The 25,088-nt window shown below is 37.0% G+C and overlaps 1 protein-coding gene across 3 annotated transcripts in view; it reads left to right on the forward strand.

Moving 5' to 3' along the window:
• The first annotated feature begins 382 nt into the window (after positions 1 to 382).
• The window catches only part of LOC124358944 (proteoglycan Cow), a 507,126-nt gene continuing 482,420 nt past the window's right edge, over positions 383 to 25,088 (forward strand). For 2 of the 3 annotated variants that reach the window (XM_046811223.1, XM_046811222.1), the window contains exon 1: positions 383 to 598. In XM_046811223.1, the coding sequence (XP_046667179.1) occupies positions 482 to 598 (117 nt within the window). In that variant the 5' untranslated portion in view covers positions 383 to 481. The remainder of the gene's footprint in view (positions 599 to 25,088) is intronic. The other variant, XM_046811221.1, reaches the window with a different exon arrangement.

The raw sequence follows: 25,088 nt of genomic DNA on the forward strand, positions 1-25,088 counted from the left end.
TCATTTCTAGTAGACTAGAATGTATTATATGATACGTATTTTCAACCATAGAATTTGGGTGAGAAAAATTTATGTGTCAATATTTTCTGTACGATTGCCTATCTACCTGCCTATATGCAGTATATCTCCAGAGTTAAAAAGTTATAGATTTAATATTACGCATATAACCTAGGCGACGACTGTGCTACGCGACAATGGTGGGCGTATTCTTGACTAATCGTTCAATTGAAGTAGTGTTCAGTCAATTTCATGAATCCGTGGCCCTCGCAGAGCCATGTCTGCAGTCCGTAGGAAAACCTAACATCGCACGAAATGCGCCCGGTGCGGGAAATGTTCCCCCGCGATGGCAACACTGCGGCAGACTGCAGATCGGAGATCCGCGCCGCCGCCCGCTCAGGTAGTCACTTTGTTCTGTCGGTCCAAGTAGACCTGTTGTTCTGTAGACTGATCTGACATTTCTGTAAGTGGACGGGAGTGAGTGATGAAGTGTTTGTGGATAATCCTAGGCCTGGTCCTGGTGGCACTCCTGAGCCTGCCCGCGCCCTCTGACGCTAAGAAGAAAAGAAAATTCGAGGGCGACTTTGAATTTGCTGATGAGGTATGTAGTACTTTTATATTTTTTACAAATTTTCCAGTTGTTTAATATTTGCCAGTTAAAAACGTTTAACATCGTGTTTTCAGATTTCACAAAAAATAAGTACACCGCCGCTTAACCACTTAGAAACGTAAATAATCACTTATTCCCAATAAATTTCAGTGCTTCTAATTATTTTTACACCAATTTAGCAACTGCACAATGTTAAATATCATAAATGATACTCAATAACCAATCAGTACTTAAAATTACATTAGTTAGCACCCTAACCTGTTCCTAAATTAAAAATGGATCACTCCATATTAGTAGGTTTGGAAACGATAGTTACTTTGAACTAATACGTTGTTGAATACCGGGAGCAAGCCGGTTGAATCAAAAGTACTAGTAGCGATGGAATGTATGTCAGCGTGGAGGAGGCCCTTATTGATTACAGCTCTGCCTCAATCTCAGGTGTGACCCCGAGCTCTCGACTCACAACTTTTACCTTCACTGAGCTATCTGGAATATGCGCTCATCAGCTCCGAGCTCGGCCACCTCTGTTATAGAGTCGCCCAGGTGTGAAGGAACATACAGCATTACGTTCACGTGAAGCTGTTCCAAACGGGGCAACTGGGGGGATTTTCTTTTGTCACAAATTGATTTACTCCTATTTGATTGTGCTATAGTTACTCGTTGAACCTCGTTTAATTTTTACACTACCCAAAACTGTATTATCAGTACTTATTGTATTACCGCATAGAACCTCTCAAACATACTTTTCAAGTACTGCACCACAATCAAATATGACTTCTTTGCATAGTAGCACATTAAATCCGCGCTGGTTAATACAATTAAATTAGAACTCCATTATTATCTATAAACCATGAAAAGTTCAAACTAATTCAAAGAATATAAATCCTTTTGACATACAATGTAATAATTTTTTCACAAATTCAATTATGACTACAAATAAATTCGTATTATTACTAAATAATCCTGTTATTTTATATATAAAACCATTTTTATAGCACAGCCGCAATCATATGACATTAATAGAGTGTTATTTAATGTTATTAAGAAAACTTTGAGACTATAATAAAATTGTTTAATGGAACCCGGGTTATTTTAGCCTACTCTTTAGCGTACAACAGTTTTGTGTTATACGTTTCTGTATGTGTTTAAGAACAGTTTACTTATATTTCCACTGGAATATAAGTAACTCAAACTTTTCTTGATTCGATTGATATTCTCTGTAAAATAATTTTTATATCTTGACTTATTCAAGACACAAATATAAAATGGCTTGTGTTATTTCAATACATTTTTATGTATTTATTTATTTCACTTAAAAAACTACCATAATTCTTCAAGAGAGTTAAAAAAAATCTTAATTGGCTGTTAAAAAAACATTATTTTCATTTCTGAACTACTATAACCTCTGTTTTGTAAATTAAATGAATAACAAAACTTACAAAGCTGGGTAAATTAGAGTATATTCATCGGAATATTTATTCTAATCCAATGTCTAAATACATGTACTGGGTTACTAGTATTACACACGATCATATTCAATAATACCAAACCCTCTTTGCAAAATCATTATTTCCATCAATCCTGCTTATATTTTAGAAGGAACACATTAAATTAATCTCTGTGGTTGTTAAAGCTGTCTGGTAAAGCTGTCGTTTTTACTTGGGCGGAATCTAGAGAAAACCACACTTAATTGTTAATTGTCATTGACAAAAATAAAGCATGGCGAAGCACGTCAATTCTGTATAAATATGATTGTCAGTCTCTCAAAACAATGATGGACTAATGACTTGCGAAAATATCGTTTCTTTATTTTATTGCTTTCCAGGACGTTGTTTCATACCATATACCGTAGTAGATCGATATAAATACCAATAAATGAAAAAATTGTTTAGTTGACAGTGTGTACCGAAAGGATGGGATTGGAGATCTATGAGGTCGTAGTAATAAATACTCGGTATGCCAAGTTTACTTATGAGTTTAATTGTGGCAAATAAAACATACAAGCACCACTTTTAGGTGTTAAAATAAAATTATAACTTACCATATTGATGTCCAAAATAGAGTTGGGGTGGGCCTAATGATTCTAATGTTCTTTGAAATTTCGCTTACGAACTTAATCATTTAATAAAACTATTAATGACTTCCCTTCACGTCGATGTCGACTCACACACCGCAGTGTCAGCATCTTGGCTCGACATTGCAGCTATAGCCACAAAAAGGGAGATCAGGAGACTAGGACATGAATAATGGAAATACTCGAAGTTGAACAAGAAATCGCTTAAACCACAACTACGCCGGTATTCGCCATTATTTATCGAGAAAGCTTAAAATCACGACAACGTGGTCTCGTCATAAGGACATCACCACAACTAGTAGCTTTATTAGTCTGGCAAATAAAGCATCGTGATAGATACTTTACTATTTACAAATTTACTTCATATTGCATTAAAAATAGATGTGTTCGCATAAAAGAAACGGCTAATTGATAAAACGAAAATAAAAATTTTACTTACAAGGACAAGGCGCGCGGGTGGTAACCGGTAAGTTGTTGTTGGGGTACAAAGTTCAAGAGAGAAAAATTAATACGCGCGCCAATTAGGTTATTATATATATATATATATATATATATATATATATATATATATAATATAATTTATATATATAATAATTAATTATATATTATTGAGTCCCGGCGGAGCAAGTACTTTTTGTGATTCAATGTTTACTGAAAACAATTTAATTAGGCTATTGCCATTTATACAAATTTAACGAATTGAAATAAAAGTCGTTTGACAGGTGTTTGGTCTTCCGATCATATGTTAGTTTGGTTATTTAAACGCATAGTATGTGACAGATACGGCCAAATACAAAATAATAGAATCGTAAAAAGTAAGGGCTCTGTGGTGTAATGGTAGCACATTCACCCGGCAAGTGAATGTGCCGGGTTCGAGTCCCGGCGGAGTACTTTTTGCGATTCAATGTTTATTGAAAAAAAAAAAAAATATATATATATATATATATATATATATATATATATATATATATATATGACATAACGGTACAAGTCTACGATCGTGGTCAACACAGAGTAGAGATTATTCATCCTCAGTAAAAATATTTATTTACTTTTGTTTCTTAACTATATATAAGCCGGCGAGTAATCTTCAATTTGGAATAGCACCAGGTGAACAAGAAATGATGCCCGAGGAGGCGATAATACTCGCGGCCACCATAGGCGAGGGAGGGAGGGTCCAGATGACCCACCTCTCTGCAGACCACTTCACTTTTTACCCACCTTCTTTGTGACCGGGTCGGCCGCCGTTGTCGTGGTTTCTATTGTTGTCAGCCCTCCGGAACCTGCCTGGACTGTCGTGGGACAGGTTCACCCTTTCAATGATGAGCACGCATAGAAAACCTCTTAGTAATGTCTACAGGAAGCCATTGTAAAGTTTACCAATACGATAATGGACATGTTGGAAGTCTCACTCACTCGTTTCTAAATTTATGAAACGTTTCCTGTCCTAAAAGGTTCAATTCAGGTAAACTACACAGGTTTGTTGTACAACTTGTCTTGTGTTGTGTGCACTCTAAAATGTATTATGAAATATTTACATCACATTTATAAAATGTGTTATCATAATCATTTTCTCTTTTTACACATTGACTACGGTGGATGCATACCACTATTATCTGGGCTGTATAATGTAGTAAACCATGTTACACGCCAAATTAGTACTGTAATAGTTAATACAAAAAATTGTTACTAACTCTAAGCAATTAGAAATAAGTTATTTAAAAGGTTTTTTACAAGATTGTAAATGCGACAAAGAGCGATTTAAAGGTTACTTATAGAACATTAGTTGCTAATAACATGAAGTCTATGAGGCGTACTCTATATGAACAGGTGCTAATTGAAAACGTTCTATAGATAGAACACTGTGTTATTGTTTATTTTTGGAACGCGTGCAGTCAAAACACGTGCGTCAGCCAGCATTAGAGGTGTTTGGCTAAGTGCCACTTGTCACCTCTATGAGGGAGATGGAGATAGTGAGAGGGGAGCATGTTGTGTTTGTAGACTACTGCAGACCACGCGATTCAGCCAGCATTAGTGTTATTTGGCTAAGTGTCACTCGTCACATTCATGAGGGAAATAAAGGTTGTGATAAGGAGAATGTGTGATTGCAGACAAGACATAAACAAGAGCCCCAGCCGGCATTAGCGGTGTCACTCGTCACCTCCATGAGGGAAATGGAGATTCTGATAAGGCGAGTGTGTGATTGTAGACTAGACATAAACAAATGCTGCAGCCAGCATTTAGCGGTGTCACTCGTCACCTCCATAAGGAAAATGGAGGTTTTGATAAGGAGTGTGTGTGATTGTTGACTAGATATAAACAAGTGCTCCAGCCAGCATTAGCGGTGTCACTCAAATCAAATCAAATGAAATCAGTTTTATTGCAGCGACAATATTACATTGTATGGCAAACGTCACAAATTTAAATCTAAAATTTCTTACATTCATACCACAAAATTCTCATTCACACATACAATTTTATACTTATTTACCTTTCATCCTTCGCCAATATATCCCACTTTAAACAGCAGAATCAGTCGTGTAATTGGGTGGTCTCCCAGTTAAATGCCAAAAATTCCCCTGCATTATAAAATGCTTGTGATACGAAAAGGTGTTTAAGGCGTATTTTGAACGCCTTGGGCGTTAGGGAATTTTTTATTGAATTTGGCAGTCTGTTAATAAAATTAACACTTGCCTGCGAGGGAAAGTGTTCGAAAACCACTGTTCTGTGGCTTGCAGTTCGTAGTAATTCTCTACCTCGTATCTCATGCGTATGTATGTCCCGGCCTCTGGTTAAGGCACACTTATACGTACAAAACGAAGTGGTTTCCAAAATGTACAGACACGGGAGAGTTAACAGCTGCAATTCCATAAAAGCTTGCCTGCACGACTCTCTGAATTTTATTTTTGCGATTATTTGAATAGCTTTTTTTGGAGTTAAATGCTCTCTGAAACTGAGAGCTTGCGCACGCTCCCCACAGGACCATTCTGTAGGACAGATGGGGGTAAATTAAGCCATAATACGCCGTTATCAGTACCTGACTTGGGCAGTATTTTGCTAAGGATCTCAAGACATAAATGCCTGAGTAAATTTTGCGCAAACATGATTGATGTGCTTATTCCAAGTCAACCCTCGGTCAAGGTGTATTCCTAGGAATTTTGAAGAGAGCACTTCTTCCAGTGTGGAAGCACTTCTTCCACTCGTCACCTCCATGAGGGAAATGGAGGTTGTGATAATGGGAGCGTGTGATTGCAGACTAGACATAAACAAGTGGTCTAGCCAGCATTAGTGGCATTTTCCATGAGGAAAATGGAGGTGACTTGATGAGACATGAAATCGTGATGACCAAAAAAAATGGTTCATCGAGCTTTAGTAGTATTTAGTTTTCATATACTTTGGATATATTAGATGCGTAGGCTATCACTATTTGACCTGATTATAATATACTTTCATTCGAAACTCTGGGCTTTCGTTTATACATTTAGCTGTATTTTTGTAACTGATAAACTACTCAAGCAGATCACATTTTTACCATACGTAATTAAAAAAAAACTTATTATTGTAGTAATGAATTAAAGAGTTTTGTACTATCAGGAAAACCAGAGTCTAGCAAAATGCTGTCAACTATGCAAAGGAAAACTGAAGACTAAAAGGTCTGTAGCTAATATGTTTTATTATGTCACAAATGTTAAAATGTTATAACTGTACTAAGTTTGTTTACACATTTATTTACTCTGCGATTTCCTTCTTGACATCATGGTTCACCATAAGATCGATGTAAAAGTGTTCGCTAACTACCAGCCAAATCCCATGGAGCTTGAAGGGAACTGAAGTTTTATGGAAGAAGTCTGTAGCACAGTTCGTTTTCAATATATGTTGTGAATAGACATGAAGACAGACAGAAATGAAATGTTTGCAATACCTTGGGTAATAGGCTTCGATAACGCTAAGCCAGACAGCCAATAACTTTATAACATCACACTTATCGCTAGACTCTTAACAAGAAGAAACCGCTATCTATCTTCTCAGCGGTTATATATCTGTGTCTTTTAAAACCTTTCAGGTTCACTACAGAACAGTTCCATGGTGTGGGAGGTAAATATCAGACAATTTTTTCTTTTTTTTTAAATATTTAATAATTTTTCATCTTTGTAACTCTTATTCAATGGTTTTTAAACGGAACGTCTGATTTTACGAACAGTTTAGTGTACAAAATATGTTTCTAGACGTTATTTTTGAGGGTTAAAAAATTCATTATACTGGTGTAGGATACGATCAAATAACAAATTCTAACTTTGCTACACTTGAAGTTTAAAACCCTGTGAGTTGTGTTAAGATAACCTTACAAATACTTTTCCACTTAAAAATGAGACAATTAATTGTCTTTTAAATTATTCTAATTACAAATTTGTCGGGAGTACAGACTTTTTATTTTAACTTTTAACTATGGTATCGGACGTAAAATTTAAATTTCACTAAAAATATAAATCCCTAAAAATTATGTCTATGTTTTTTCGAGGTATCACATATTAAAATGTTCCTTGGTTCTCTGGAGATCTAACCACATAAACTTTAGTTGAAATTCTTCATGGTATAATTTAAAAATTTTAGTTTTGGTTAACATTCACAAATATAACGATGTAAAACTTTAAAAATGTGTATAATTCGGCCTTGAATAAGTTAAAAAAATTTTATAATTTAATAAAGAGTTGTATTTTTTAATTAGGTGGTTTTCTAATTATAGACTATCAAAAACTATATAGTTATTAAAATTAATAAAAATGTTTATTTCACGACAGAATGTGACATTTCTATGGAAATGCCCTACAACTGAAAAGAACAGCGCTAGAACTAGTATACTGGTACGTTGATGGATTGATAAGTTTTGACATATCCTTCTTCAATCCAATTATCCACGACCCTCTCGCCAGCGCGTGTTCACACTCCTTACAGGAAGTCTGTTAGCCACCCTTGCCTGTGTCAGCGACTTGGGGTTCATTTAACGTGGACACGCTACAGTATTGTACAGTGTACAGCCCTTACTCACGTCTCCCCCTTCCCCCCAATTCAACCTACCCCCCTCAACACTGCAGCCGTGAGTCGGCTATGTAGTTACGCATAAAACACACGCACACTCCCCCTTTAACGTTAGATGGTTTGTTTTAGAAACCGACAAGTAATTAATTAACGTTTTCCATATGACATGAGATCCGGTTGATATGCCTATGACAAGCCTTAACAGTTGCAATTTAAAGTAACCTATGGTGGTGGTGATAAGGAGGTGTTCATTATTTTTCCATAAATTTTAACAGTAGCTCCTTTTTCGATAAGGAATAATAGATATTTGTTCCTCAGTTCCCAATCAAAACGTTTTAATCAGAATCAGAAAAATAGGCTGAAAATAATGATATAATGTATCTGACAGCTACATCAAATAAATAAAACATTTTTACCGTACAACTATCTCTCCATGAAAATTTTATTTCGTTGTAAATAATTAAATCACGCCAGTACCCAAAGTCGTAATAATTAATAAGAATTATTCTTATATATTCCTTTGTTTGAAATTTGTTTTTGACGGTGGAAGGATTTTGAAGTAAACATGATTTTTTCCGGACATTTGCTTATCGTTCAGTGATAAAAACATTAGTAACACTATATTTCAAGATTTTTAATCTGATCTCTACTTCAGGTAAATAACTAATCTAACACATAGTTACAAACTAGGTTTTATACGTACGGTACTGTAAAAATTCCATATAACTTGTTCTTTTGACTGTTAACATAGTTGTAAAAGATTCGTACAACTTCTCGTGGAGTGATTAAGTTTTATTCAGGAAGGTTCTGTAGGGGCTAGGATTTTCTTACAAAATACATTAGGTTAGTTTATAATTCGGATTTGTCTGTTAAATTCTCTCATTCATTGTGCGAATCGACTATGAACAACTGTTGGTTTAAGATCCCATTATACTGGACGGATCCTGTCTGTAACATAAGAACAATGGCTAGGTGTGTGCTGTAACACAAGCGGCAAGGTGTGTGCTGTAACACAGTCTACATGGAGACCAGTGACTGAGGTAACGAGGAGACACACCCAGGGACATTGTGCGAAGCTACTATGAACAACTGTTGGTTTAAGATCCCATTATACTGGACGGATCCTGTCTGTAACATAAGAACAATGGCTAGGTGTGTGCTGTAACACAAGCGGCAAGGTGTGTGCTGTAACACAGTCTACATGGAGACCAGTGACTGAGGTAACGAGGAGACACACCCAGTTACATTGTGCGATATGAATGAAGTCTCACATGGTCGGGTTGATTATGGAACATTAATTAATTGAAAAGAGTCGGCCTTGTCGGTCTGTTAATACAGTGGGGCCAATATATGGGTGGTTCAGACTCCCTTTAAACTATAGACACTTTAAAGGCTGATAACTAATGTCCCATTCTAAAAGTCAGTCAATGTCAGAAAATATTGCAACAGGTGACCTGTTTATCCATTCTGCACACCTTTAACCAATAAAGAAAGGTACTGCAAGTTCAGAACAAACTAAAGCACCAAAACGTAAAATCCCGCCCAACTAAGATCCACCACTTGTGAACTTGGCATCCACCCAAACTCGGGGATAATGTGGAAATCCTATCTCGAGTTAGCTAATGGATTGGGTAAAAGCATTCTTCAAAATAAAAGTCAAAAGTAATTGAGAACTTAATACGGCCAAAGATTACATAGACTTAGATGTCTTACTGGAGTTAATAACTAGGACCTGTCGACAGAATACGCTAGCCTCGTCATTGGTACTACTATGTCAAGCCGTCAGATCGCTCCGTGTTCAGTTGTTCGATTGGAAATTAACTTTGACCTTTTATGTATTGTTATGTTATTGTATTATTTTTGCAGGCAAAGTGATACAAATTAGAAATTTTAGAAGAGTGTTTTTTATCAAACTGTAAGTTTTTAAGGATTTTGGACATTTGCCATCTTTATAGGTTATAAAAGGTATAACACAGGTGTTATTGGTTAGGTTATAGCGGAAATTTGTTTCATTTCAAATTTTGTGACACACATTTTCATGGAATAAGATAAATAGAGTAATACTTCCAGATATAAATGTTTACACCTAGTTTGATGCGTAGATATACATTGATTTTTGATCGGCTTCTCTTAAACAGTCACAAATGTTTCATTTTTAACGTTTACCAACATAAATATTTATGGACATTTGCCATTGTTATAGGTTATAAAAGGTATAACACAGGTGTTATTGGTTAGGTTATAGCGGAAATTTGTTTCATTTCAAATTTTGTGACACACATTTTCATGGAATAAGATAAATAGAGTAATACTTCCAGATATAAATGTTTACACCTAGTTTGATGCGTAGATATACATTGATTTTTGATCGGCTTCTCTTAAACAGTCACAAATGTTTCATTTTTAACGTTTACCAACATAAATATTTATGGACATTTGCCATTGTTATGGTTACAAAAGGTATAACACAACGTTTCAAGGATTGGAACCTATCCTCTTCGTCAGGTGGGGGAGGTATTAGTACATACAAAAACAGAGAACAGAAAGAAGAAAAGAAGGGAAAGAAAAGGGTCGAAAAAGCTGTTTGGAGTATAGTCCAGGCGTTGTCACTGCAGAGAATGCAAGTCCCGTTTACTATTTATGAGCACGAGAAACATAATCACACATCACACCGTCACGGATAAAAGTGGGATACTGACGAAGAGGATAGATCCCAACCCTCGAAACGTTGTGTTATACCTTTTACAACCTATAACGATGGCAAATGTTCGAAATCCTGTTATCCTTTCAAATCTTCCATCGTCAATAAGCTTTAAACAAAGAGTACAAGTTTTTCATTGCGTTTTTAAATTTTATTGTGTCCCACAAAGCATGGAGCTAAACTTTCTTCGGATAAAATAAAGAAATATTCTCGTTTACCATTAAAAAATATTCAACGTAAAAATTATTGCTATTAGCCCAAACCAATGACGTAACTAGAACTTTGGGAGAAGGGGCGAGCACACCATACCGTTGGGCTTGGAATAAATCTAAAGCTAAATAAATTAAATAAGTCTAATACCACGTAAAACGTTTGCTGTCATAACAGCAAAATATAGAACACTTCCCACTTTACAATATCTTATTTTTCAATTAAACTTGACCCAATTGTAATAAACAAAGAGAATTAATACAATTACACTTAAACCCCTCCAGGAGCGTGACAGTTGAAATGTTGAATTGCTGATTCACGTAGCACTCATCGTCAACGACAACGAGCTTCGTTACCTGAACCTGCGCCATAAACAGGACTCTTGTCAGCTCGTTAGTTCTGTCTGGGCCCGCTGTCTCCCAGTTGTTATGTAAAACTGAACGAGCACTAAAATACCACGTCACAGCGTACAACGATGTCCTCGTTTGTTAAAATAGATCAATTTAACACTCTTGTTCTTTCCTAAGTACTTTCAGTGAATAGTTTTCTTGTTCAATATAAATAAAACAGGTTTCCGTGTGGTATTTAAAGAACCGCGTACATACAGAGCGACGCATATGTCAGTTTCCCTGAAAAGAAATTTAAAGGCGTTATAGGTTAATTGGATAAAACACTTTTAGGCAAGAAAACAAATTCATTATATGAAATTCCTTACATATTACCATACAATGTTATAGCAGTTGTTCAAAATGCCCACCATTTTTTTTTATGCCCTTCATATAACGACTGAGAACAGAATCACAAATTTTTAGCAATAAAGATCGTTATTAACAAGTTCCAATGCATTTCTAATTAGGTTTCTGAGTTCGTTAAGATTTTACGGTTTTGAAGCATGCGCAGGAATGTATTGAATACACTGAAGGATGTAAACTCGTTGTTGGGTTTTTAAGATTTTAAAACCGCACACAGGCAAATAACAGATACAAAGGGCGCCATTTTACACTAGCAACTGGAACAGACAACAATGAACTTACTCCGTGTTGCTGCCAACTTAACATTGTTGGTAACTTATCGAAACAAAATATCCCATTTTATGGGGGAACTGACATATGCGCCACCCTGTATATTACAAGGTAGGACTTGACATGTAACAGGCTTCGGTGGTGTTGCAGCAAAAATACAAATCTACATCTCATTATATAAAGCTGCATGTGCCATCCTTGTGGTTAGGTTAAATGCCTCTGCTAAATTTGTTAAACGTTTATTTATTTTAGGATTGCCTCGTAGCGATCATGGTTACCCAAAAGTCCAATGTGAAAATGAATTGACCAAATCTCATGAAGTGACCTTCAAAGTCTCATAAAGTGACATGCACTATCATCAAATTGATGTTACTCACGTAGAAATGAAGATTCATGCAAAATTTCCTTTTGTGCGGACAGACAGACATATATAGGGGACATACAGAAATTAAAAAATTCAGCCTCTCTAGTGCTTTGGTAATGCGCAGCCCATCAATATATAGCTTTAGTAAGGCATTTCCACTTGGTATTCTTAAGGAACAAGCAAACAATCGCTGATGATAAAAAATTTCACAGTATGCACATGACTTATAGCTTCAGAGAGTGAAATGATAACAAAAATTTGACTTAAGTGAATAAAATTATGTTTTTTATTAGTTAGATACAATTCAAGAAAATGACGTGTTATGAAATCCATGTTAAAACGTTCTTTGGTATTATCCGCAGCCTACTTAGTACCTATATACTATTTGTTATAAAGCTATATAAGTTCGTAAATACATACGTAGGTAGTATAAATAGAACAAATAAAAGTGGACATTTACGAGCGCCCAAGTGATCTGAGCTTGGACTTGGTTCTATCTCGGAGGATGTTTTTTCGTTTGTCAGAAGTGCAGGTGGCGTCTTCTCGCCGAAGCCCGCACTGACGGCAACGGGCATTTCCGATCGGTACTTCCCCTACCTCAGATCACGTTGGACGATCTGGCACGTGATCTGAGTGCGGGCTTCGGTGGCCTCGTACTTATCACCTTGTACTTCTGACGGAATAACATAAACATCCTTCGAGGTAGTACCCAAATTTAAGCTCAGATCACGTGATTGTTAGTAAAAAGGTTAACTTTAACTGCGGTATTAATAGTAACGTATTTATGATAACCTAATATAAACCTATCTATATCGTGTAACAACAAGTGATAGATAGGGACAGAGTGGCCTCCGTGCGCCTCCGTGGCCTCAAATATTAATAAAAATTGTCTTGAGGGCAATTGTTTTATAAACGAAACATATAACGTTCCCTTCAGTTATCATCCATGTACAGGCTGAAAAAATGCATATCCTCTTTCCCATCGTTTTCTTTGAGCCAAATTTCTGGTCCAAATGTCTTCCATTTCTCGTGGATTGATAAACTTTGTTATAAAAATAACATGTTTAATAGAATAACTAAATTGAATGAGAATCAATACAGATTATCAATCCACATTAGAACTATGACTGACAGGTTAGTCTGACTGGGGGTGTGAGTGTGCGTGCGAGAGAGATTGAGTCAAAGACAATCCTAAATCTTGCAGATGCCATCAACCTCCAAACTGAGCGTATGGCAACAAATTTCGCGCTTACCAGGTCGGGGATGGCGCATCGGAGGCCAAAAAGCGAATAGGAGCATCCTTAATTAACTTTATAACTCTTTTGTTCTCCTAGGAGAAGGAGCTTATAAATAGCACCTAGTCCTATAAGGACCTTTCCTCTGCTTCCGGAATGTCAGGATATTCTGCACGAGTAAGGTTGGGGGTAAATAAGAATTAGGCCACTAATCTCACTCCAGCCAAAGCAGGCAGGGGGTGGCACACCTTTTATGTTCAGGCTAGCAAGAACCTCTGATATTTAGGGAACAAACCCCACCAACTCCAGCAGTCATCTCCCGCAGTAGACTGGACCTATCGAAATACCCTAGCACCCCAGAATCTCTACATTTGCGGTTAGTGATGAGCCGCTACTGGATGTCCGTAAGGTTGCCCAAATTTAAGTGACATTGGTTTTTGTTGTGCCCAGTGGTAGGTTCAACTGGAAGGTATAAATCAGCCAGAAGTGATCCTTTCTGGGTCATAACTTGGTTAGTTAAGGTAGACTTAAATTCTTGTCAATTCTTACAATAAAGATTCTTTTAATTATAGTTTCCGCAAATGTAACTGTTCTTGAGTTCAACTTAGTATTTATTGAATATTTAAAACATTGTTTGAAAACCGTATGGCCTATTATAGGATTATTCCCTCAACTCGATGCAATTTGTCTGAATTTGTTGGTTCGTTGTTTTATAACCAGAATATACATATATTATTGTTCATAATTATGATGCATAGCTGATATCATGGTGTGTAAAATATCTCTTGGGCCTTTTTGAATAACTGGAGATTTGTAGGCTAACATTAGAAATAAATAAATATAATACACTTTGTGGTTTATTGTTTGTTGATGAAAATAAAAGATAAGAAAGTGCAATTATGCATGTTAGAGTATACAATTGTTAGACTAACCGTTATATTAGGAAGCATAATGTAAAAGTACGCAAGGAAAGGAAGTTACAGCTACGATTTCAGAATAAAAGGTCAAGGTCGCGTTCCAATTGCAGGACGGCAGTAATAAGGCCTCACTGACGCCCTCTCACATACCAAGGCGTAATCTAAGGCGGCAGAGGCGGCCCCGGCCTTACGCCCCCTCATTTGCTGTGCCCCCAGCATTGTGCAACATGCGATAGAAATAATTCTGCAGCGTAAAAAGCACTATGAGTGGAAGTCTTTGCCCAATTTCCGCTGTTATCACCAAACAAAGTAAAGAAGAACGTAGAAGAACTATAAGATTTCTTTGCAGGATTTGATAATAAAGAACAAAATATTGTCTTGTAACTAGAAATGGGCTCATACAAACTAGAAATTATAAGGTTAACGCCAGAATAAAATTTAATTATTTCAACTAATCAGTTTAAAAGAAAAACGACAATTTAAATTTTTTCTAGCTTTCAAATTTTTATTACAATATCTCTTATGGCAATTAAAAACGACTACCTCCTCCATTTCATTTACGGAATATTGGATTGACCACTTACCAACCAGAATCTTAAAGCTTTTAATTTATTTATTTGAAGAAATACAAACATTATAAAATAAACCGTGTACTAAATACTTTATTTTCATTTCAGTTTACACATTTTTAATTTCTTTAACACTATAATAACTGGGCCATACATACAAAGTGTTGAACATTGTTCTTTCTTCAGTTTTCAATAAATTTATTCTGTACTACTAATTAATTTGTAAGCTTGTCGCACCCCAAAAAGTAATGAAATAAGGATTAAATAATAATTTCCGTATTTGGATGAAATCAAAGGCTTAATGAAACATCTAAACAGAAAGATGGATGTGTTTATTGCTCAAAATAGATTTAAATATAAAAATGGGTAAAAAAATATTCTGGAAACTCCGTTATGAGGATGATGGCTATAGGAAGATTACTATGAAATCCAGCTTTAACAATAACAAAATAATTAATTAAGTTGAACTTTATTAAAATATTTTTTTCATCTTTTAATATTTATTGCACTTCTCCACATAAATATATATGGTAGAATAACGGTTTACTGCAACAATGTTTTAGTTATATTATCAATTCACCTACTAAGTTTTTAAATACCTGTGAATTATTTTTGAAAACTGGATATTTTGATGCTACCGAAGTATGCTATTATAGACCAGACTTCAATTAATCAAATTCAATAAATTAGATCCCAAATCTGATTTCGTATCCATAGAAATTAGTGTTTATCGGTTTTTTATTGATTAATGGGGTTATGTCACTGAATAAATTTGACAACTTTGAAAAAAAAATTAGTACGTTTTTTAGCAATTGAATTTTATACAGGTTTTATATATAACCTTAGTGCGAGATATTAGTTTGTACTGTACACGTGGAGAGCACTATTTTCTTTAGTGACTTAAAAATTCTTTTAGCTGTCTTTGATGTAGCTACCTTAAAGTATGCAAACACTCTTAAGCTTTGGTTATCTAAAATAAAACACCAAATAATAAAAATAGTTGATATTCGAATTTCAGAAGGAGTAGTCTGTACCAGGTCGACACGTAAGGTGATTTAATATTTATTTAAGGAAACCCCACTTGTAATAAATCTATCTCTATTACATAAGAGTCGGATGGTCGTCCTCAAGGTTCTATTCTTTGTTCCTTTTTTTACGTTCTCCTTACATTATCAGTATGCCAGTGTAGAATCTGTTACTTGTAACTAAGGTTAACACAAATCTTTATGATGTTAACTATGGTTTGTATTTTAAACATAATTAATAGAAATAAGGTAAACATGAAATTTCCAGTTATACATAACAATTCACTGAGATGGAAACAATAACCGGTACAGTATGTAAAGTTACAACAGTCATAATCTGCTTCTATAGCACAACACCAGAGTAAAAAATGACAACCGTATTGTATTCTACTACTAGTGTCTTCTTTTCACTTCATTCACGCACCCCTCTGGCTTTGATGGCTGTTCTTTGTGGAGAAGACAACAGCCAATAAGTCGAGGGAGGTCTCCGCCCTCTCTTCTGCCACTTCAGAAAATAACTCTTAATGATCCCCCTTTGTCCACTTCCTGTCAAAAACACATAAATGTCGGCTCCAACTTCCTTCCGATCTGGGTTTTTCTCGGCGTTTCAAAAGGAGTGAATGTTTTATGACATTTGTTGCCTTTTGCGAGTTTCAATATTCATGACGTTCAACAACCAGTTATATATTAAATAAGGTTGATGTATTTATTGTGATTCCGTTGTAAATTATAAATTTAACAGAATTAAAAGTTATAACTGACGTTATGTATTAAGTATTAAATTTAATAAAAATCTCAATAACGTTGTTTTTATTACCTTTTAACATAGAAAGTTATTTTGTTCATAATAATTTCCATCTCATCTCACCCTCACCACTGGATACACAACGATCTTAATAGCAAAATGTGTTCAAATATCCTCTTGAAACAACGCTATTAAAAATATTTTATCATATTCAGTGATAATAATGTGCCGAGTGTTTAAACCTTTCCGAATAATACAAATTTGTCGAGCGATAAAAAATCTGCAGAGTGATAATAATCTTCAGAGTGATAACAATCTGTAGAGTAATAACAGTCTGCTAAGTGATAACAATCATCCGAGTGATAACAATATGCAGAGTGATGACAATCTACTGAGATGTAATCATTTATATGTTGACCTTGAGTATTAATGCTGCAATAAGATTACCCAACTATCGGAATTGCCACATCTGCATTGTTTTAATGTTATTTCTATTTGATTCAACGCTGGCAGTAGTGCATTGCTGGCGAACGGAGGGATGACCTCACCTCAAGAAACTAGTAACCATTATTTTTGTGTCCAGAATACATAAAAAGACTAAATGCAGTGAAACAAATGACCAGCGTACAACTTATGTTGAAATGTATGCTAGACCGTATTTGAAAGAATTTCAGATCTAAGATTTCTTTCTGAAATCTTCGTAATAAGCAATAACACCTACGTGTGTTACTCTGCTGGTAGTAAATAAAATTACAAGAAGGTTTACGAAACCAACACTTCCGAGGTTTCAAAGCAACTGTAATTTACAGCAAACTAAATATCCGAAGACGGATTTATGGTGTGGACGAACGCTTGGGCCCGTCTATTAGCATACTTGTACCAGTAGGCGCGTGACGTCATAGTCCGGTCAGTTACTTGAGACAAGATTAGGCGTGAAATATGGCGTCGGAAGATTTGTAGTTACTGCACTACTAGAATACATAAATTGTGTATTTTATTAACGTTTAAAATTATTACTGTGGGCTGCTTTGGAAAATATTATTACATTCCTGTATTTTTTTTAAATTTGAAATTAAATATTGTTGCTGCTTATGTTAGGCCCTTTTTGGCCTTCACTCCTTTTTTCAATCCATCCATCCTTCCTTTCACATACCAGTGACTTCCGGATATTTTTTAAAACGAGTCCTTATAACATTTGCCCTTCACTATGGTCTAGGGCTATGAGTCTCTATACGAGTGGTGAAGGGTTTAACTTTTGAAGGTACAATAAAAATCATAATTGGCTTAGAACATTTTAACTTAAAAAAGTTGTGTATAGTCGATTAAAATGTTTTCGGTGTAGACTAACCTCCTTAAATTTAACAGATTCTGAGAAATAATCGAACAGTTGCGCCCACATGCAATTTTTATATTCTGTACAAATTTGTTGTAGAAATTATTAAAAGTTTAAAAGTAGTGGCGATGCTATACGAGCATATACGAGCAAAAGTGGAAAAAGAACAGAAAGATAAAAAAGTATTTATCTTAGTTTCTTAAATCTTTATTTTATTCTACCATATCACTTCCATGCAATAAAAGTAAAAAATAAAGTAGAGTAAAGATTTTACCAGGCGAAGGTAGGGTTAAGAAGCCCTCTCTGACGAACAGGTGACTTCCGAACCACCACCGGCTTGCAAGGACCTGATCGCTCAGCGGCAATGATTACATAGTATAAAACTTTGTAAAGGTTTTATACTATGTAATCATTGCTCAGCGGTCACTCATCCAAGTGCCATTGGCAATACTATAACAATAAACAAAAGATCTGCCACATTTTGAAAGACAGCGGGAAGACGAAAACTCTTCCGAAAACATTAATTCAATTGAATGGTGGAATACTACTAGTATTGGTAAAAAACTCATCAGTACGCATATACCAGCGACTGCCAAATCTTAGTAGTACGAATGAATGTACCATGTGGTTTTCTGAGGAATTATGGGTTGTATGGGTTGATGGGTTGGGTTGTTGTTTCTTATCTAATAAGAAACAACTGATTGGAGAACTAAATATTTTCATTGCAAAACGCTAATTTCCCTCACTCAATACAAAGAAGATTATGAATGTTTGTAATTATGTTCGATTGTTAATAAACTACAAGAAAAATTAAGCTCCTAAGATGTCATCTTGGGGCATTCCGTGACTATCGCCATTTTTCTAAGAACACAAATCTCAGTTTTTGATTCACTCTCATTTAATATAAAATTGAACATTTTGTATATCTCGTCTATTCTAGGTGTCAGTAATGGTGTAGGTGTTAATAAGTCCATTCGATTTCAATTTCAATCACAGCCACCCTACAAGATAATAGCGACCTCTCAATACTCCTGGGGAGTAACTGGAATTGGTATATGCTATTAGTAAACTAACCAACTTTACATATTACCAAATTCTTTACTAAAATGTTTGGTGGAAAAATTTGATTTTTTTTTAATCACAAAAGAATGTTACAGCATAAATGATAAAATGTGGGAAATAATTAAACTACGAGATACAGTGACTTTCAACTTATGTGTATTGTCTTAAAAATCAAATTTATTTAATTACTGTTTGTGTAGGATTTGATTGTACGTTTCTGTTCCATGTTGAGGTACAAATGTTCGCTTAACGATCATATTAAAATATATAAAAATGTTGTTTATCCTTGCGTTACACGTGCAATGGGTTATTGCTGCATGGGTTTCTTTTAAAATGTACCAACATGTTGTGCCATTGTAAAAACTTGGAAAATATATTTCATTAGTTTCCTGAGATAATGGGACATTAAGTATATTATCCCTTAGAAAGAAGCAGAGATTAATTAAAAAAACAAACCATCTTGGCCACATATGCAATCTAAATAAGGGTCTATCTGTGAAACAGTTTTCCTTTGTGTAGACCAACATTGACAGTGTTATTACATTTTTATGGTTCCTTTAACGATTAGTTTCAAATAATGTTATTAATGTTGTTTAGTGTCATAAAACTATTGAATCAGAGAATTGTTCACTTACGTTTTGATATATTTGTCTAATTAAAAAAATATCACCCACTCAATTTACGTACGGAGTTGTAGTAATCAAGTGACTAAATAGCACAATACCTGTTGTGAATTGTGAATAAATAGTCATGGCATCTTACAAGAGATGTTATTACACGTTGCAGTATCAAAGGGTGACTTTAGCAGAGTGCCAAAGTGATATTAATCGCATAACTTGAAGGTGCATGCAACAGTTTTAATGTATAGCTTATTTAAACCACAAAATATCAATCTGATTTACAGGCTCTGCTAACGCTTAGCCAATAACTTTTTCAATTGTATCTGTTGAGCCAAAGATAGGAATAGGGCAGTCATCAGGCGCTTCAGGGAATTCGTTTAATTTGCTCGAACAGGTTTACGAGGTCTCAAATGGGCAGAACGTGCTTATCTGTGATCTGTAGCGCACGTATACGAGTTCAACAACGCCAACTCCATTCTCGATAAACCATAACATACATCCTCCACGGTAAATATACTAGTAATATATAGACAGGAATATTTTGTGATGTAAAATGATGTTATGAAATACCAGGCACGGTTTAGTTGAGTGTTTATTAATATGGACTAGATAAGCATATCTTCTAATGTCTAAAAACAACACTACTAATATATTATATTATTAGTGTAATGCACACTACTATTACTAAATAAAATGAATGATTGTTACATAACGATTATTAGAATTCGTAATATGAAATTATGTTTTGTAAACTACTTTTTAAAGAACGCCTGATTATCTTATCAAATTTTAATCAGCTCTATATATATAAACGAAAAACAAAGTACAATTAAAGTTAATACACCTTCATTACAAAATAGCGTTTTATATAATACTCAATTAACTTTTAGAGTACGTAGTAGTAGAGTACACACAATAATATTAATTCTACTCAATATTCGTAAACAAGAGTTCATTTCGATGCATTTATGGCCCTATAGGTTCACAGCCATATCCTCTTGAAACGGTTATATTTTACAAAGAAACAGTATCGGAAACCTATTTCACAGTTATTTATGTATCCTGAGGGAGACATAGAAGTATCGCACACCACATCTTCGCTATTTCGAAGAGTTCAATTCGGAATAAAGCGCCGAAGTACTATTTTGAACAAAATTCACCTTAGTTAACAAACCGCTGTACAATAGCTTAGTTAAAGATTTATTGACAAGACATAAATATTCTCTAGCTTAAAAGAAATTTCTAAGTGTAATTTTAATGTTCGGGGTAATTTTAATTTAGGGGTGATGACCCCTGAGAATCTCACTCTTATTTAAGCCATTAACATATTGAAGTAAATATCGGTCTCAGCGAGTTAATCATGAACGGATAGAGAAATGCTCTCAGCAAGGACATAAAGTAAAAGTAAAGTGAAGTAAATGTGTCATTTTACCAGGCGAAGTTAGGGCTATGAAGCCGTCTCTAACACTTAAACTGGGGACCAACGTCTTATAGGTGACTTACCAACCACCACCAGTGGCCGGGCAGGCGGGATGCTTGCAAGGACAGGATCGCACAGCGGTCACCCATCCAAGCAGCAGCCACGCTCGGCGTTGCTTGATCTGGTTATCTTACGATAACCGATAACAAAAGACATCTGTGTGACAAAAGAGTAAGGTTTAAGATCCGGTTGAAGTAAACATCGGTCTCAGCGAAGATATATGTGTGTAACAAAAGGTAGTAGCCAACTATTAAGAGAAATGAACAGGATTGGGCGTGTGCTGATCAGATTGCAGATAACAATAATGTTGTATACACCTCCGTCAGCAAGAGCTTTGTTTGCTTTTATCATGAATGGATATACTAAGCGTTATTTTTTCATCTCTAATGCCTACGCGTGTACGAGAGAAGTGTTTACCAACCTATTAGCTGACCTGCTAAAGGAAAACATGTACACTATGATACATGCTGTGTGTAGGTTATGTAGCCATTTGTTGGTGGTTTTTTCTCCTTATTACCCAGACACATTGTATAGTCGAATTTACTTTCACGTCACTCTGATCATTGACAGAATGTGACATTAGCAGAGTTGCAAAGTGATAAAAATTTAGGTCAGATCCTCTTTTGTGGTAGTTGACCTTCCCTCTCTACTGACCGGGTCCAATGTATTGTCCGAGCTCTCTCTCCCGTATCTTTGATCACTTCAATACTGCAGTGAAGTCATCACAATACAAAGTGTGACATTAGCAGAGTGGCGAATTGATCGCAGTGTGTAGGTCGAGTCGCCATTTGTTGATATTGGACCTTCCCATCTACTGACCGGGTCTATTGTATTGCCCGAGCTCACTTTCCCGCCCCTTTGAGTACGTCAATACTGCAGTGAGGTCATCACAATACAAAGTGTGACATTAGCAGAGTGGCGAAGTGATCGTAGTGTGTAGGTCGAGCCGCCATTTGTTGATATTGCATCCTTACCTGTACACACCTGACCGGGTCCATTGTATTGTGCCGAGCTCACTTCTCTCCCGCCCCTTTGAGTACGTCAATTAACTGGAGTGAGGTCATCACAATACAAAAGTGTGATCATTAGCAGGAGTGGCGAAGTGATCGATGAGCTTGGTCCGAGATGTGTAGGTCGAGCAGCCGCCCATTTGTTGATATTGACCTATCCCTGTCCCAACTGGACCGGGGGCAGGTCTTCCATATTGTACTTGTCCGAAGCTATCTCATCCGTTTCCCCCCCTTGAGGTACGGTCAATACTGAGAGTCATCATCACAATAGAAAGTGTGGACATTAGCAGAGTGGCGAAGTGATCGGCAGATTTTGGTATGTCGAGCAGCCAATTTGTTGATTTTGGAAATCTCCTCTCTATCCACTGCAGGGTCCCATTTGTATTGTCCCGCAAGGCCTTTCACTTTCCCGTATCCTTTGAGTACGCATTTCAATTTACTGGAGTGAGGTCATCACAATACAAAGTGTGGACATTAAGCAGAGTAGCGAAGGTTGATCGTAGTGTGTTAAGGTCGAGGTCGCCATTTGCTTGATATTGACTACTTCCTCTCTACTGACCGGGTCCATTGTATTGTCCCGAGCTCACTTTCCCGTCCCTTTGGGAGATACGTCAATTACTGGGACGGGGGGGGGTTTCATCACAATACAAAGTGGTGACATTAGCAGAGAAAGTGGCGAAGTGATCGTAGTGTGTTAGGTCGGGTCGCCATTTGTTGATTATTGACCTTCCCTCTCTACTGACCGGGGGATCCATTGTATTGTCCGAGCTCAACTTTCCCCGTCCCTTTGAGTACGTTCAATTACCTGGACGGGTTCATCACAATTACAAAGTGTGGACATGAGCAGAGTGGCGAAGTGATCGTCAGTGTGGTATGGTCGGGTCGCCATTTGTATTGATATTCGGACCTTCCCTCTCTTACTGGACCGGGGTCCATTGTATTGTCCGAGCTCACTTTCCCCCGTTCCCTTTGAGTACGTCTCAATACTGGAGGTCATCACAATACATAAGTTAGTGGACATTAGCAGAGTATGGCGAAGAGTGATCGTAGTGTGTAGTAGGTCGGGTCGCCATTTGTTGGATATTGACCTTCCCTCTCTACTGACCGGGTCCATTGTATTGTCCGAGCTCCACTTTCCCGTCCCTTTGAGTACGTCAATACTGGAGGTTCATCACAATACAAAGTGTGACATTTTAGCAGATAGTGGCCGAAGTGATTACGTAGTGTGTAGGTCGGGTCGCCATTTTGTTTGATATTGGACCTGTCCCCTGTCCACTGACTGGGTCCATTGTATTGTCCGAGCTACACTTTCCACCATCCCTTTGAGTTACGATATCCAATACTGGAGGGTCCATCACAATTACAAAAGTTGATGGACATTAGACAGGAGTGGCGAAGTGGATGCGGTAGTGTGTAGGTCGAGCGCACCATTTGTTGATGTTGCGAAATTCCCTTTACTCTACTATGACCGTGGTCCATTGTTATTGAACCGAGCTCACTTTGCCCGATTCCCTTTGAGTACTTCAAATACTTGGTGGTAATCACCAATTACAAAGTGTGTGACATTAGCAGAGTGGCGAAGTGATCGTAGTGTGGTAGTTGGTCGGGTCGCCATTTGTTGATATTGACCTTCCCTGCTCTATCTGACCAGAGTCCATTGTTATTGTTTTTTTTTTTTCAGAGCTCCACTTTCCCAGTTCCTTTTTTTGGGGAGTACGTCAAATTACTGAGAGGTTCATCAACAAATACAAAGGGGTGACATTAGCAGAGTGGGCGGAAGTGATCGTAGTGTGTAGGTCAGGTCGCCATTTGTTGATATTGGACCTTCCCTCTGTCCACTTGACCGGGTCCATAGTATTGTCCGAGAATACACTTTCCCAGTCCTTTGAGGTACGTCAATACTGGAGGTCATCACAATTACAAAAGTGTGACATTAGGCAGACCAGAGTGGCGAAGGGTTAGAGCGCGGAAGTGATTCGCAGTGTGTAGGTCAGGGGTCGCCATTTTGTTCGTATTGGACCTTCCCTCTCTTTAACTGACCAGGTCCATTGTATTGTCCGAAGCTCAACTTTCCCGTTCCTCTTGGAGTTACGTTCAATACTGGAGGTCATCACAATACAAGTAGAGTGTGACATTAGCAGAGTGGGGGGGGCGAAGTGATCGTAGTGTGGTAGGTCAGGGTCGCCATTTGGCTTGATATTGACCCTTCCCTCTCTTACTGACCGGGTCCATTGTTTGTCCGAGCTCACTTTCCCGTTCCCTTTGTAGTACTCGTCAATATATGCGAGATCATCACCAATACAAAAGTGTGCGACTTTAGACTAACGTGGCGAAGTGATCGTAAGTGTGTAGGGTCGGGTCGCCATTTGATGATATTGACCTTCCCTCTCTGTACTGACCGGGTCACATAGTATTGTCGACGCTCCACTTTCCCAGTCACTCTTGGAGTACGTCAAATACTGGAGGTCATCACAAGTACAAAAGTGTGACATTAGCAGAGTGGCGCGAAGTGATCGCAGTTGTGTAGGTCGGGGTCGCCATTTGTTTGAATATTGGACTCTTACTCACCTCTGCTGACTGACCAAGGTCCATTGTATTAGTCCGAGCTCCACTTTCCACGTTCCTTTGAGTTACGTCAATACTGGAGGCGGTATCAATTCAATTTACAAAGTGTGGACGAAATCTTAGCCAGGAGTGGCGAAGTTGATCGTAGGTGTGTAGGTCGGGTCGCCAATTTGTTGATATTGGCCATTCCCTCTCTAATGGTCCGCGTGTCCATAGTATTGTCCGAGCTTCACTCTTCCCCAGTTCCCCTTCTGGAGTCCGTCAATACTGGGAGTTCATCACACAATACAAAGTGTACTGACATTAGCAGAGAGTGGCGAAGTGTTGTAGGGTGTCAGGTCGGGTCCGCCATTTGTTTGAGTATTGACCTTCCCTCTCTACTGGAACCGGGTCCATTTATTGTCGAGTCTCACTTTCCCGTCCCCTTTGAGTCACGTCAATACTGGAGGTCATCACAATTACTATGGTTGTGACCATTAGCAGAGTGGCTGAACGTGATCGCCAGTAGTGTG

This window comes from Homalodisca vitripennis, chromosome 4, assembly GCF_021130785.1.
Source record: "Homalodisca vitripennis isolate AUS2020 chromosome 4, UT_GWSS_2.1, whole genome shotgun sequence".
Lineage (NCBI taxonomy): Eukaryota > Metazoa > Arthropoda > Insecta > Hemiptera > Cicadellidae > Homalodisca > Homalodisca vitripennis.